The sequence below is a fragment of the Medicago sativa genome, chromosome 2 (assembly GCF_051527215.1).
Source record: "Medicago sativa cultivar Bolivia chromosome 2, Bolivia_mono, whole genome shotgun sequence".
Classification (NCBI taxonomy): Eukaryota; Viridiplantae; Streptophyta; class Magnoliopsida; order Fabales; family Fabaceae; genus Medicago; species Medicago sativa.
Window position 1 is genome coordinate 71453726 of NC_140750.1, and position 17301 is coordinate 71471026.

A 17301-nucleotide genomic window follows, 5' to 3' on the forward strand; every position below is an offset into this window, starting at 1 on the left:
ATTTTTGTTTTTATTTTATTTTATTATTTAATAATAATTTAGTTTAAGTCATAAAATGTTTGCTCCGTCATTCATTTTCCTCCATTTTTAAAATTAATTAATTAAATAAATGCTTACATGACCATTTAATTTTGATGTTGAGGTGGCAAGTCAAAATAAGGTACAAATATTAGCTTCTACTTTTCACGTCAAAATGCTTTGTAACCGTGTGATGATCGTGAAAAAAAAGTCAAACCAAGCATACACTTTACCATCCCAAAAATAAAAATCATAGACGGATTCCTCAATCAACATTCATCCTCTTATTTTTAATTCAAAAACTATATTTTGCACAAAATTATTAAAAAAAATATCAATCCCCTAAATTAGAACTATTTTGAGTTCTTCAACTTATGACTTTCTGGGTTTCAAAAATTGGAAAGAGTTTTGCATGAATAATTCCCTAAAAAAAAAAGTTTGCATGATTAACTGCTCCAAAGCACTAAACTAGAACAAGAAGAAGAAAGAAGAATGATCTATTTTGGCTGCAACAAACAATTTTAGTGACAAACATGATGGATGCTCTCTGCCACCTATTTCTCCCATTTCATCCTCAATAATGCAATCCCTAGCCTTCCTTTTTTTTTTTTTTTTTGAGGGAATCCCTAGCCTTCCTCTCGTCTCCTTATATTATAGTCCCTTCCAGAAGTGGTGTTTTCTTAATGTTTGTTTATTTGATTTTCTTTATCACCACAAAAGAATTACATGAGTAGTCATCTCGATTCAATGTCATATTTAAATATGAAGACTTTAGAGTTTAACATTGTAACATTGAGGTGATGAACTCGAATCCTGTCAAAGATAATTGTAAAATAATTATTAGTATCGTTTTTAAATAAAATCAATAAAAAATTCCTTCTCCCAATTTTTTAAAATAAATCAGGACCAACAAACAAAATGGATTCATGTATCTTCCAAGTGGGTAAATTTTTTTTTAGTAATTTATTTCAGAGAGAAAATAAATCGTAAATCATTTTAATTAATTGTTAAGAAGAGAATGAAAAGGAAGTTTTAACAAATTTAAGGGGCCTTTTAGACCATCCACAATGGAGCTCCCCTATTTAGGTGTTTAAGTGGACCCTACATATACACATCATTTATTTATAAATTTTTAATGTCAATACCTAATAAAAACCTAATTCCTACAACCCAGCACCACAACAAAATTTACTAATAGGTCCCACTAATAACTCTATTATTACATTTTTTTAAAATGCTCATTTATTTCATTACAAAATATTAAATGAAATTCACACAAAAAATGAAGTGAGAGAAGGTCCTTATATAAGCACCATTCTCTATAAGCACCAATAAATATCACAATGAGGGTGCCTATTTAGCTCGGTGCTAAATAGGTGAAGCACCCACTATTGTGGATGGTCTTACAGTTTGAAACCGACAAACTCGTAGTTTGAAGTATAAGTAATTGTAATTTTGGAGTTTTTTTTAATGATATTCTTTTAGTAAATATCGTTTTTTTTTTGAAGAAAAAGTAAATATAGTTTTTGAATTCAAAATACTATGAAGAAGGTTGATAGTATTTTATTTTAGGGAAGGAGCTAGTATTTGGGATTTTCATTTTTCATGAAGATGATGAAGAGATGAATCCTAATAATTTTTTATTTGCGGTTTTCTATTTTTAATGAAAAATAATAAAAAATAGAATTTATTGATTCGAATATCTCCCTTAAACATCAAAATGAACGCCACTTAAATAACTTAAATACTAATTTGTGACTAAACAAATTAAATGACTAACTTGTCACAAGCAAATAACTTAAAAGATTTTATAGTGTATTTAACCGATCTAGATGAAGGCAACAATGGTGTGCGGTGTTCCGGTACGGTGGCAGTGCCTTATTCACGACGAAGCGCATGCAGTCACGTTAGCACTCTAACACTCAAATCAATGTAGAAAATGAGGTTGAATGCGTAAAAGTGTCTGGAAAAATGAATCGTACCTTGAGGGTGACGCTGAGTCACTCTTATATAGGAGAAGGAGGCACTAACAGCTTCAGTGCGGTGGTACGCACCGGAACTAACGTGCTCACTCAGGACGTTGTGTCTTGTTTCGAGGGTTTTGGTCCGCGTGTCTTCATGAGATTGACGTTCTAACCGGTCCAGAACATTAACCCATAATTTTCAATGATGAATTTAAATGTCAACTAATAGAAAAATAAAGTATTGTATAAGTGTGAGTTGGGTTTGCCACTTGGCTCATCAGTCATCAAAGTTTTTTTTTGAGCAAGTCAGTCATCAAAGTTAAACAAACGTAAAAGGAAAATATTTGAGTGGTCACAAGATTTTGGCCACGAGACTTGAATAGACAAATAATAAAACATATCATTTAATTATTTAAAAATACTCATTATTAATTCCTTTTCTTTTTACCCTTTTTAATTTTTTTTAAGTGCCCAAAATCTTGACCTCACACGAGTTTTTCTAGTCTAGTAAAACCTTAGGAGTGCCATATGTACTACAAATTTAAACTATCACATCACAATGAACAACCACACAATTGAAATTAGACACGAAATATTAATCGAAAATATTAAGGTTTTAGTATAAGTTATCTCACCTATATATTTTTTAACATGCGCTTAAAAAAATTAACACAGCCGTTTTTCAGTTGGGTCGAGGTCTACTTCTGGAACCCCACCCACAACTGAGTTGGCCTTAGCTTTTGCCTATTACTGTTACATATCCACGGGCTTTCCAACGATTAGACTCTTTGTGTATGGCTTTTTTTTTTGAATTACTCTTCTCCCTTTCAAATTGTCCATAACTTAGTTAGAGTTACTCCCGCTAACATTTTTAAGATCAGTTGAACCGACTTAAAAAGTGATTGAACCGATCTTAAAAGTGTCAGTGAAGTTAACTCTAGCTGAAAAATGTGGAGCAGGAGTTAACTATAGCTGAGTTAAGGAGAAGAACAATTTTCAACTTTTTTTAAAGAAAAATAGTTATAAAATTGGATAAAGAACAAAAACTATTATACCCACAACTCTCACACGTTTGACACGTCAACAGATAACTTCTTAACAACTTGAACAATCTCATCTCAGTTGATTAAACATGTAGTATTAAAAAAATGTGTTGTTATCACTTCTCCAAAAAATAATTTTGAAATAATGTCACGTATTGATGATATATATAAGTAACGATTTTCCTTGCTCTGTCATGTCATGAAGTAGGCCCACAAGGCGCCACACACAATCCTTGTGTTCCTTACCTTGCTTGTATTTCAACATCCTTTAACTTCTCTCTATATATAAAACCTGCAGGACGTAGCAAATATACCACACGAACTAGCTAGGTCACATATAAACGTAAGAGATCAGAAATGGGTGAGTGTGTGTCAAAAAGAGGTCAGAAATATTGGAGGTTTGGAAGGAGACTAAAAGAGTACAGAGGCAGATTTTATATAATGAGAAGATGCCTAGTCATGTTACTCTGCTGGCACAAGTATGGATGATGACTTACACTTGTTTATTTCTTTATCATCTTTCACTGATTAATTTGAAGAAAAATTTGTGTAGTGTGGTCATTCTATCACATGTAGCTAGTGCCACCCAGTATCATGTATTATATGTATATATTACTATTATGTATTCATCTCTTATATATCTCACATGGTTCCAAAATATATTGGAATTAGGAAGCATGCAAGCATAATCAATCATCGTTATATTTGAAGTTCACTCTTATGCAAAAAATAACATAATCAATCATAAATAAAGAGTATTTGGACTTCACTCTTATGGTGTAACTACCACCCTACCAACACGCTGTTTGTCCATCTATTTTAAAAGGATTTGTTTGATGCCATCAAGCACACCTACCTACCTTCTTCTTTACAACTGAGAAGTTTTGCAGATGTTTCTGAGTGATTTAATTATAGAACTCGTTCTCATCAACAATTAATGTTAGGAAAACACTAACAATACATGATCAAGAATAAACTTCAATTATTGTCAAATACTTTTGTGATATATGTATTATATTATATTCTGAAATGTATAACACTTGCATGGATAAAATTGTTCATAATTTTGTTTCATATAGATAGACTTGCATATTTATATGGTTGTGAACATATATATAGACCCTCTACTTTTTGGCAGGGCCGTTTCTAGAGTTTTACATGCCTTAGACATAATATCAGAAAAGGGCCCCTTGCATAATATATCATAATTTTTTTTTAGCTCATTGTTGTGATTTTATCGGGTCTTCTTTTCATTTCTTTTACCGCTCTTTGCTACCAAAAAAGAACAACAAAAAAATGAGTGGGCCACATGATCCTAAATGCGTCTCACATTAGTTTCATGATCATGAATGCGTCTCGCATGATTTAACATTATCAAATTCAATTTTGCAATACTTTTAACCAATTCAAGAAAGTTGACATTACTATAATGATATAATTTAATTTTTTGGAACCTTTGAACAACAACATTAAGATTAATTTTTCTAGTAGGCATATTTTCAACTAAAATATAATTTGTTTTTTACAAAATTATCTCAATTTCTTGGATAATAAATATGGCCAATATATTTAATATTAGTGAGACACATTATTAGGAACAAAGGGCCCAAAAAAATATCAAGAATTTCTTCGATAATAATTTTTTTGCTTATTATTAAGAAAAACCAAAAAACAAATTATAGGGAGGATGTATATAGAAATATTTGTATATACGGGGGTATATTTAGCAAATTGAGAAAAAAGGGCCAAAAACATTAACAGGCTTCAGCCAAGCCTTTCATCATGTCAATATTTGGGCTTTTTCAGAGAAAATAGCTATGTACACCCCCAAAAACAAAAAATTCCATAAACACCCCACACCATAAAATTATTTTTAGGGCCCCCTACCAGCATGGGCCCTAGGCCGTCGCACCCCCGAACTATGCCTAGGGCCGGCCTTGACTTTTGGATAAAATTGGGATTTTAGTTGAGTGTATATAATTGGGATATTCTGCAAGTTCTGATTGTTTTCATTTACCTATAAAGGGTTCAAGCCCTACTAATGTCTTTGAAAGAAGATAAATGTAAATAATTTTGTAAGAGTTCTTTTAAGCCCTAATTTTATAATGAGTATCATCTTCTCAACATTCAACACACCTGATCCTATTTCGAATTATATAATCTGAAACAAACCAACACTCAGAAAGAAAAAAAAGTTAAAGAACAAAAAATTGAAGAAATGTGAACTATCTTTCGGTCTAGTGGCTGAAAAAGGTACAAATGTGATAAAATAGACCAACTTCACTTTAAGAATGACACAATGTGTAGTGGTTCAAATTTTGAATTGTATGAGATGAGTTAAGGCTTACATTCGTAACTGTAAAAATGACAGGAGGGTTTTGATTCTTACTTGTATATGAGTATGTTTCATATTATATAATCTGAATTGTGCTTTTTTTAGACCTGTGTTATATAATCCAAACAAAATAAAATTGGAAGTTTGAAAGGCGCGTGAGAAAGACAGTGGGGTGAAAAGAATTTCTCTTAACTTATCTAAGATATTTGAAACTTTGCTTTGCACATCCAATTGGAATAAGTGGAATAAGGTGGTTGCTTCTAGGAAAGTTAGTTGCTCTTGGTTTAGAATGTCATTTTTTTCCTTTCAAAAAGGCCCATTATTGTTATTTTAAAAAAAAGATCTTATGTTAAATATAAAAGGCTTATTACATAATTGGATCGTTCAAATTAAACAAGTTTTTTATTTGTAAATTTTCAATATTTTGAGAAATTATACAGTATACCTCTATATTCATACTTTCACTCCTACAACCCATAAAAATGACAATTTTACCAACTTGTTATTTCATTTTTTACAATTTCATTTTTCAACTACATGCCATAAAATATTTTCGGTATTTAAAGGTTTTCTTAAATTGAATAAATTTTTGGCAATTTGAGCTAAGTTTACATGTAGACAGGGGCGGATCTGGACTCACAATATTAGTGGGGCAAAATTTTTTTTGTCAAATAATTATATAATACTAAATTTAATAAAAAAGTTGTAGAAACCAAAATTACAAAAATAAAAAATCTATTTTTCAATTATTGAAAATGAACTAAAATTATATCATTATTAATTGTTCTAAGAACATCTCTTCCTATATAAGTTGCAAAGAGATGAATCAAATGCTCTAACAGGATACCCGTGCATACGGACGGGTGAGCGCGTTGCGCTCTCTTTTTGGAAGCAAGTCACAATTGCATAGAAAAATATAGACATACGTAAAAATTGTAAAAAAAAATTATTTCTGTATTAAATATGAGTAAAAATATAGACATGTGTGTAAATTAAAAAAAATTGGTCCCCGTATTAATATATGAGTAGAAATAGACACACGAATAAACATAAAAAAAATTAACTGTCAGTATTAATATACGAGTAAAAACTATACAAAAAATTGATTAAAAAAAAAATTAAAAATTGGACATGGCTGGTGTGGCACTTGCCACACCATGCCTTGGCCAGTTCCGCCCCTGCATGTAGCCAAAAATAAATAGATTTTCTGATCTTAACATTGCAATTCATCTTGAAAATGTTTCGTGAGGTGGTGTTGAAAAATGAAATAAATAGTAAAAAATTAAATGACAAAAGGGTAAAATCGACATTTTAATACTTTGTAGAGGTGAATGGGAAAGTGTCGAGTTAGAAGGTAAACCACTCTACACTTTTACCTTGTAACTCTACACTAAGAAAATCACTCTACATTTCAATATATTTTCTTATAAAGGACTCATAGAGTTACCACTATACAACTCATTAAAATTTCCTCTTGAGGATGATTTTCTTATAGTGGACTCATAGGACGTATTGGATAGTTGTCCTACAGACATATTTGTAATAAAGGTTATGATTGTTACACACAAACAACAAAAGCACTAAATGCAGAATAAAAATAGAGACAATGTTACCTGCATAAAATGATTTACATTCACATATACAAGGCATATGAGTCAATTACTTTCTTTTGGTGTATCGTGTAATAGAATAAATGCTCAAGAGATCAATAAGAAATCATCCATTTTTGCGGAGGTGTTGGACCGGTTCATGCAGAAATCAAAGCGCAGTTGACCTGATTGAATCATCCTTCTGACCTATAGTTGGAGATAACTCTAGCATTTATTGTTTATCTCTTTTATAAGATCAAAAAGAATTTGGAATGAGACTTTACATACCATCCAATTAGTTCAAAAACAACACAGTATTCAAATTGACCATAACTAGTAACATCAACGACATCTTTAAAATTTTGATGCCTAAACATAGGCAAATGATTGATGTTTGGGAAGTTGTGTTGCATGGAGTGTGGATTCGATGATTGATTAGTTGGTGGGACACACTTTCTATTTGGTCATGATGACAACGACCGCGAAATCAGTTAATCTCGATGCAAAGAGTCGACATTCTCAAAAAATGATGGTGAATGCTTAATTGAATATATCATCCTGATTTGAACTACCCCGCTTTTGCGCACTTGATGCACCTTTTGTTTTGACCTTATTTGGAGGTGGACGCATTGACATTGTTTATGGTAAAAGAAACATATGAAACTGCTCTTTCATTTCTACTTTCGTAGTTTGATCAACAACGTTAAATCTGACAAAAAGTACATAACCATGTGTTAGAATCATGGAACAACCGGAATTCTGGTATTTACAGTGTTAAGACTACAAAATTTGTCAAATTATTTGGAGAACTACCATGTAAATTGTATATTTACAGTGTACCTTGGATGATTATTTGGAGATTTCAACAAATCACAACACCTCTATAAAGCCTAAATAATGTTGTCTTCCTTTTTGGACATCATATAAGAAAATGTAATTGAGCATCTTTGTAGAAGTGATATCAACAAACTCAAACAACGATAAATGATATTTGTTGGTTATATAAGTGGAACAAATTGGAAAAGTGTTGAACAAATTGATGAAATACATATGGGCCCATAAAATATCTTTGACAGTATTAGAATCAACAATCAATCTATCAATCTATAGTTATACAAATATGTATAGTCAATCAAGAATTTCATTAGATGTTGCATTTATGATCTTTGACACAATAGCCTGCTTAAATATGTGATGTAAATTATAAGTATGTTTAATGGTAGTTGCCATGCGACCATTTCCATTCTTCAAAATATTTATTAGAAGGACCATACTACTTATGATCTCATGAGCAAGCTTCTTATCTTATGATTTTAGACGCTCTACATCTTTATGACTTGAAAGTAATTAAGTCCTCCATAAACAACAGTAAGACTCCATAAACCACTATTCAAATAATAACTCATATATTAAGGTGCAATGTCATATGTTGCTTCAGCGGGAGGATCCACAACTGGATGTGCAATGTCTGGCTTCACATCAACGGGAGGATCCACAGTTACGGGTGCAATATAAGGTTTCAAACTAGCGGGAGGACAAGAGGAGTATCAAAATCTAAAACACTAAAAACTGGACCGTCCCAATAAAAATAGAATTCAAGTGCAAATCTGAATTGTTCTAATTTTAAAATACCAACTATGCTAGTATATAGTTGCTTCACATGAATGCAACAAAAATGCTAAACAATTCAACGAGAAAGGTTTTAAAGTCACATTATCTTTGTATTCAGAAGAAATAGTTAATAATGTGTATAAAGTTCGTTGTTGATTAAATTGTATTTTGAAACTAAAACTACGTGTAAAGGGTGTGTTTTTAGGGTTTGAATGAAGAAGACAAGTTGGCGAGGATGTTGTTTGATTTTTGGCAACATGCTCATGCATACATATTAGGACACTTTGGATTTTATAACTCAAACATAAAACACACTATGAATTTTATAATCCAAAAAGGATAATTTCCTTAAGAATAAAAAATGTGGGGGAAGAGAACGGGATCAAATAGTATGTAAGATGTGTCCAGATTCTATAATCCGAACACAAAAAACATACTCAGCTTTTAAAATTCAAACGAAAATATTTTCGACTAAACAAGGGTCGAAGGGCACGCGAGAAATATGCTGAAAAGAATTTCACTAAATGGTTACTACAACACCATAATGCAAACTTAGAGAGGATTCAATTTTCAAAAATTAACATAATGACAAATATGAGATAGTTCATAACTTCATGGTCTTTATCATTAAGCTATTTCATGAATTCAATTGTTACTACATGCGTTTTTTACCTTTTCACCAAGATAAGTTTGGCTCCTCACATAGTATCGCTATCTATCATCATTTACTAGTATTGTCGTCTAACACCTTCTATAACTATTCACAACTTCGTTGTCATTATCATCACCATCATAGGGAAGGAAACCTTTGTCATTGCCCCTTCCACCATTGCCAATGTCATTGTCACCTAGTAATATTTTCACTGCCAATATTTGTCACCTTTCAACAACCGCATGTGCATTATACAAATATTGTTGCATTGACTTATAAGTTATGTCCGTATGAGAACACTGAGAAGAATACCAAGGTTAAGTCACAACCAAAATCAAAAAAATTCGACCGTAACCGTATAGTTCAATCCAACGAGAGATCTAAACTATGGTTCAATTGAATCAATGAGTTCAACTATGGTTTGTGTTATTCTTAATACTTATGGTTGATTTGGATAACTAATAAATCAGTAAATAAAAAAGTAAAACTAAATTGAAAAACATCCATTAAAATCAATATCAAAGACTTACCTATATTACCTTGAATAACCAGACACTACATCAAAAGAAAAATATAACTTATACAATTCTGACACTAAATTCATAAGAAAAAAATGCCTAAATTACGAATTTAAGGCTTTGTTTCAAAGTTTGGAGGAGAGGGGAAATAAGGGTTTTGGGAGTGAAAAATATAGAGAATGGAGAAATTTTTCACATTTTTTGAAAGAGTAATTTTTTAGAAAATGATAAATTAATGTTTATGATTAGAATATTTTTTACTTTAAGAAAATTATAACAACATAAATTAAATTTGAAGAATTCACATAAAACCCTCTTTCATTATAATTTTTGAGTTCCTCAAAATGACGGGAATTTTGTATTAGAAAGAAAAATGAACTCTTCAAAGCTCTCATCTCACAATGTCCTCCATCACTTACTCTTTTTTTTTTTTTTTTTTAACTCTTTCATTTCTTCCTCTTCATTCTTCAAGTTGCAAACAATGTCTAAGGAATTAAATTAACCGAGGCTTAAAATTTAAAACTTCAAACCAACATGCTATATTACTTGCTGCATTTACACTTTTCCTAATCTTCTTTCTTTATTTGTTGGTGGTGACCTAATCTTCTTTCTGAAATAGCATATTTTCATGTTTGAGGAACATGAGTAGTGGAGGAATCTCCTTATTGCGTTATTTAGGTTCGGCACTTGTTCAACCACTTGATGCATTGAAGTTGAAATGGTACCACAACAATTAATCAATGAAAACGGCAATATTAATTAATTCCATTTTTGTGTGTCTCATTTCCTTTCTCTTATAGTTGCAACTTCAATAACACTTCCACTGTTCCTTTATTAATTGCAACTGCAAATTTTCAATACCGTATCTCCCATCCATGAAGCAAGATGAAGTGACTTAACAAAGAACATGCATAACCATAGAAAGTGTCCGGTCAATTTAGGAAACACCGGCTTTTCCCTCTGGACGATATAAAATTATTCATATCCAATAAATTTGTGTACACACATTTGAGCACATCATTTAGACACTCGGGCCAAAAGAATATTAGTAAAAAACATGTATTTTTTTCGACGTATGTTAAATAATGTGTCTAAATGTTGATATTCACACACTAATTACTCTTCATATCCACTATGCCTATGGTGATAGTGGAATTTGAAACTTATAAGATTAATATTTTCATCTATATCCGGATTTAAATCTAAAATCTCCAAACCCTTTAATGTATTTTTTTTTTCCTCCGTTCGATTTTTACATTTGATTTGACATTTAGGATCCATTTAAATCCATTTTTATAGGGTGGCTGCAAATTGCTCCAATCAAATTGGCATTTGGTATGACAATTGCTTTGTGATGTTGCACCACTTTTGCTTTGTGATGTTGCACCACTTTATTTTTAGTTTATTGGATAATTAATAAAAAATACATATATAGGTCACCTAGCCTTGTAGGTTGATAAGTCCCGAATTGTTTTCTTTTGTGGAAAATGTAGGAATAATTGCAATTTTGCCTAACACAAACTCAATTAAATGGAAGGAATGGTGGCAATTGCCAAAAACCCACCGAATATTCTACTATATTTAAATACTTTCTTGTTCTATAATATATGTCATTTTAACAAATAACACACGAACCAAAAAACATATGGAAAAGAGAAATTATTACTTAATTACTTTACAAAAATATTTGTCGTTATCAGTAGTATTTATTTATTAGGAGCTTGATCGGCATGGAACTATTAACATATATAGTAAAATGGCCCTTCAAGCATAAAAAAAGAATGGATTGAGAGGACTATCCCATGCTTCCTATTCTAGTAGCTACCATGGTCAATCTCCTTAATTTTATTAAAATTGCAGAAGGGTCCATGGGACAACACCTTTTACTTTCTTTTTTTCTCTCTTCTTATATCTATCTCCTGCTCTCGTGTAATTAAAATGAAAATTTTTCTATACTTCTAAAACATATAGAAAATGAAGAAAAAAAATGAAAAAAAAAAAAAAACTATTGCAGCCTAATTTCATTGCTACATTTAATTATAATCTTCCTGAGTTAGGAAGAACTTGAAGCTGCCTCTCCTAGAAAGAAGCACTCCACAAAGCTTTCTCACCTTCTCCACATTTTTTGTGGACTTCTTTAATTCTTTCAGCAGACCTACAAATTCCACTGCATGTCCAATCAAATGAAGCAACACATGCATTGCCCGCTTGAGCCTTCCATTCACAATCTGCAAGAAGGACCAATTCAAGAATTGAAAAATGTTAGCGTTGCTTACCTCGGATTTTTTTTTTATATCGACAAATATTAGTATATTAGTTCTTTCAAAAAAAAAAATATTAGTACGTTAGTTCGTTCTGTCAGTAACTGAAATATCTTGGGTGTCATTTAGACATACATGTATCGGCGTTTAGTGGTGTAACAAGTCGGTTAGGTTTTTGTTATCTTTCAAAAAAAAAGTCGGTTAGGTTTTCGGGAGAGAAAAAATTAAAACCTATAGAAAATAATCAATTTAGTGTGGTTCAAATTTTACAATCTTTTTTCATGGAATCAAAAATTAAACGGATGAAGAACATGTTGGATTGTTCAATTAGATCGACACTTTAAAAATAGAGGTCAAACTTGATTGGTTTTATTCGGTTTGAAAACCAGAACATGGAAAAAACCGAACTAATTTAATTGGTTTGGATTAAACTCTCAGGTTATGGTTAGTTTCCTACACCCTAAATGTGAGTGTAATTTCTCTTATGAATAAAGATTTATAACATATAATTTTATTTGTATATATGAATCAATCATCTATTAATGTTGGAAAAGTTTTCACCTGTTGTACCACAGCATAGTCTACGATCGTCTATGTGTTCCACATCAAGACCAATAAACCAAGCTCCTAATGAAACATCCTCATTTGCATACTTGTGAAGAACATTCCTAACACATATACACAAAGTCCATTAATTTCACTTCAATTATATTTTTTACTTCATAAGAGGAAAAAGTGATTACTTGTTTGTAGCAATGTATGTTGCAAGATCTTTCGAAACGGCATACAATTGTCCTGTAGCATGACGAAAGTACTTGTTTCCTGTCTCACCAAATTTCCAATATTCTGGTTCATGGTACCTTACTCCTCTGAAAGAAATTTGACATGTAACGTAAGAAGATAGAAGTGAAATGTCTCAAATTTACAACTCTTCTGTTAAATTAAAGAGGATGAAGGAAAATAATTCTTACTTTTGAGCAAGAACCGGTCCAGATTTCATGCATCCAATGTATACTCGTGGTTTTGACCGATGTCTAATTAGAGTTTCTCCTAGTGTCGCTGAAAGTAGATTGAATTGGATACTAAAACAAACTTGTATTTGTATTAAAAAGAAGACATGATTCAACATAAAACCATTTTTGGGATAAGTACTTTTGTAACTCTTTCGAAGAGATTATAGAAACGGCTTATGACATGTTTGTAAGCAAATGTCAGCATATTTCCGTAAATTCTCGTGGATAACTAGCATATTTCCGTAAATTCTCGTAGATAACTTATAAGAACATCTTATAACTGATATAAAAAATAGCTTGAAGATTGAATAACATTTATACCTATATTTACATGAACATCATCATCAACTTTTATGTAGAAGTCAGCATCCCACAAGTTAACAGCAGTAGCAAAGTAGGTTTTTGTCTTTGCTGATAATTCAAGGTACCCTTCAACATGATCCTGCACAATCAAAACACAAATTTGAAAACTTGTTCTCTTTTCTTTCCTCCTTCAAATCAATGTGATCATACTATATTTTCAAATGTTATTCAAGTGATCATTACCAATCTCAGGAAATCTCCATGTTTACCATCTTCTGCTTCAATAGCTCTATCTAGGATACCACCTGTCGTGGCACTAGAGAAAGGAGTAAAATAATAAATTTATAAGTATCTTGAACTCGCATTTTAGTTCATACAAATTATAAAACTGCACGCTTTTAGTTAGTTTTGCAATTTACGAACCTAAATGTAGGTCCAGAGGCTAAAAAAAACTTCGAGATAATTATAGGAACTAAAATCGTTGAGACTATAGAGATGAGATAGCTTACCCATGACCAATTACAAAGCGGATGATAATGCCCTTCTCTTCCTCTAACTTCTTCCTTTTCTCACCTATTTTCCAGGTTATCACCAGAGAATCAACATCAGAAATCATGGCCAATAGTTTATAAAGTGTGAACAAGAATATAAGGAATAGAAAAACAGTTTAAGAACTATACATTCACATGGAACAAACATGTATATAGTTCTTCAATCATATCGATCTTATCAGACATCGTAAACAATTTTCGATAAGTAATAGTATGATATGGTAAGATGGTAATATATGATTAGGCATATGTGCAAAATATTATCGGTGAATAGTTATTAAGCTCAAAAAAACAAGGAAGCAATGATCGAATTATGAACCTTGTGGCATCCAAGTAGCGCGAACAGAGTCTCTTCTTTTTCTGCTGCTAAAAGCAGTGTTAATTCCTATAACCATTAGGTACCTTCTCCTACCAGTTGATTCACTTATCTTCATATCTTCTGATACAGGAGCACCACTTTTTAGAGACTCTTGAGCTGCTTTAGCCGAAGCTAGTTCCATTTCCAAATTTGAAATAGTCTTGTCCAAGTTTCTACATTCAACACAATTTCACTTGTTTAGCATTCAAAATAACACAAACAAAAATGATAAACAAGATCATGTTATATGTAACTCACTGTATGGTTTTATGTGTTTTGAAAATGCCTTTCGTGTCGCGCTTCACTTCCTTCTCTTGCAACTAAAGCAAAAAAAAACATAAAATTAAAAATATAGAAATTTCATATGATACATGAGACATTGAATTAAAAGGAACAATGCTTACAATTCTTGTATTACAACCCTCTGAAACTAAATTTAATTGTTCAGATTCCATTGCTGTTGTCCTTGCAAGTCCTTTAGGTTCAGGAATAGTCCACATCCTGTCACACATTTAAATTTCTTGTTAGAAAAACACCACAATAACTCTCTCATAAATACTTTAAATTGAAATTATAATACAAGATTTTCATGTGGCCATCCTAAGTTAAGTAAAATATTTAAAAAAGACCTAAAAATAAGTTGGACTATCACTATTTTATAATAATAACTAGGTAGATCCCAAAAATAAAAGATCCATCTATCTATCAACATTTCAACAACTAGTAAATAGTATATGTAATTGCTTCAGTTGCAACTACTTAGATGTGCCAATTCATTATTAGGTGTCAGAGGTCTTCTTCACCATTGATGAGTGAGATGATATATATGATACTGATAAGCATGTGCAGTAATTTTTAAATATCAAAAAAATATTATTTAAATAAATAAACTAGATGATTATTTAATAAACATCAGTAAATTAATTTAACAACCAGTGATTAAATGTTCACAAAATGGAGAGATATAAGATGAGGTTGGCAGTGTTAGTTGGAAATTAGAATAGTCCAGAATTGACTTGACATTGAGGGTCAATTATATAGAAGACTTTCACTTCAAACCAAAAATTGTTAATGGCTTCAAATCATTTTTACCAATCAATTCATTTCAGATCCATTTCATTTCTTCTGATGGAACATAAGATAGGGGAAGAAAATTTAAGGAGACTTCAAATTTAAAAATCATCATATAATATTTAAAGGAACTGAATTCATAAAAATTGAAAAATCATAGAAAAATCAAGTTTTTATTGGTGGAACAAATGATAGGGTGAGAAAATTTAAGGAGACTTAAAATTTAAAAATCATATAATATTTAAAGGAACTAAATTCATAAAAATTGGAAAATCAATGAAAAACAAAGTTTAAGGAAATTCAAATATACCAATAACTCAAATGAATTAAGCAACGGAAAACCAGTGGTAGAATACTCTTATGAAGATCTCAAAACACCAAATATATACTAAAAAAAATATTTTTAAGGTTAGAAAACCATGGAAAACACATAATAAAGCAATCATCAATAAAAAAAACAGGACAATACAGAAAACAGAACAACAAAGAAAATTGATGTACCTGTTGGTGAAAAACATTCCAGCACAGAAGCTTCCAATACACAAGAAAATCATCCATTTCTGTGACATAAAGCTTCTAGGAACAACCTCTCCTCTACTTTTCCAAGTCATAGCTTTATTTTTCTTTATATATTACTTTTTTTTCTCAAGATATTTTCTTCTACATGGAACTTAGAAACCAAAAACCATGTTCAAAACTTGGTTTCCAGAACAAAACCGAAGAAACCCACTTCCAGAAGAATCAGAGTGAACAGAAAGTGCAGAAAAGAAGAAAATTTGGTGTGTTTTTGACAGAGAGAGAATGAAAACAGAGTAAGTACTCTGTTTTGGTGTTCTGTTTTTTACTTTTCACTTCTCGCTTGGTTCTTTCTTTGTTTTCCTATGTGCCACGTTATACTTGTTCTTTGCTTTGTGTTGTGTTTGTGCTCTCTCTCTCTCTCTAACAGACACACTCTCTCTCTCTTTCTGTGTCTGTCTTTGCAGGTAAGGGAAGTTGAATACAACACAAGCAAGAAGACTTTCTAACCGCTCAGTTTTATAAGACTTATATATTTACCAAATGGTCCCTTGTAGGGTCATTTTTTAATTTAATGATACTTCAGTAACTGTTTATTGTTATGACATTAATGCCCTTCCAATCTTCATGGCCATAAACATGAGCCATGCTTTTCTCTCGTGGAGAATATGTGCAATGGAAACAACTATTCCATCACTTCACATGGGTTTGTGCTCATCCATGCAATTGATGGGGAGATGAGTTTGTTCATATCATGCATTCATATTGTTCATGAATTTTGACGGTTTGATCTTGATCGAATGATCTATCTTTTAAATATGTGTATTTAGATTTGTTGAGTCAAGTCACTAGACCAATCGTTTAATTTGGACCGAACCGCTGAAAATGTATAATTTTGTGAATTTATAATAGTACTAATCATAGAAAATTCATGCTTCAATTGATGTTCTTTGAATCTAATGACCTAAATTGTGTGGTTAAAGAAGTCGCATAGTTGTTTATGTGAGCATGACTTATTTGACAGGGACAATGCATTGTTATATGCAGAGTCCAAGTTTCGAACCTCAGACACTCCACTTATTCATCTTATAAAGTAAATTCTAGCCACTGGACTATTTGATAAAATAAAATCGCATAGTTGACACATTTAAATTCGTTTAAACATTCGACGATTTACATTTAAATTTTATGGTCAAAAGGTTAAACAAATTTTTTACTTGGAGAAAACATTTTTTATTTTTTCCTTTAAATTTGTGTTACTTTTACTTGTTAACAAGAATAAAAGAGACTCTTATGGTTATATATTTCTTGAAAAAGATAAAATGTCAAAAGAACCAGATGTACTTGTATTTAGAAATTCACAATTACTCACTTGAAAATGTTTCATTTTACTAACAAAATGAATGTATATTCTGAAAAAATAGAACAAAAAATCGAAATAGAGACCCCCTAAACATTTTGGAATAGTTGAACCATAATCAAATGCTTTGGATCGTTT

At 31.3% G+C, this 17301-nt stretch overlaps 1 protein-coding gene and 1 long non-coding RNA gene across 2 annotated transcripts; one reads left to right on the forward strand and one right to left on the reverse strand.

Moving 5' to 3' along the window:
• Window positions 1-3508: 3508 nt before the first annotated feature.
• On the forward strand, window positions 3509-4170 carry LOC146950352 (uncharacterized). Its single transcript, XR_015027506.1, has 2 exons — window positions 3509-3647; window positions 3698-4170. It is a non-coding gene; the product is annotated as an uncharacterized LOC146950352 (long non-coding RNA).
• Window positions 4171-11376: 7206 nt separating this feature from the next.
• Window positions 11377-16293, reverse strand: LOC146950353 (putative beta-1,3-galactosyltransferase 2). The gene is made up of 11 exons (XM_085746274.1): window positions 15789-16293; window positions 14621-14717; window positions 14475-14536; window positions 14178-14389; window positions 13817-13880; window positions 13551-13623; window positions 13326-13446; window positions 12963-13050; window positions 12735-12860; window positions 12553-12659; window positions 11377-11958 (listed from the first exon to the last, which is right to left on the reverse strand). The coding sequence occupies exons 1-11, from the start codon at window positions 15896-15898 to the stop codon at window positions 11810-11812; spliced, it is 1209 nt and encodes a 402-aa protein (XP_085602400.1). The 5' UTR covers window positions 15899-16293; the 3' UTR covers window positions 11377-11809.
• Window positions 16294-17301: the final 1008 nt, after the last annotated feature.

Coding starts and splice junctions, on each gene's coding strand:
- LOC146950353 (XM_085746274.1), bottom strand. CDS start 15,898: ATGACTTGGAAAAGTAGAGGAGAGGTTGTTCCTAGAAGCTTTATGTCA. Junction 14,537..14,620: donor AGGGTTGTAATACAAGAATT/GTAAGCATTGTT, acceptor TTTTTGCTTTAG/TTGCAAGAGAAGGAAGTGAA. Junction 13,881..14,177: donor CGCTACTTGGATGCCACAAG/GTTCATAATTCG, acceptor CCTGGAAAATAG/GTGAGAAAAGGAAGAAGTTA.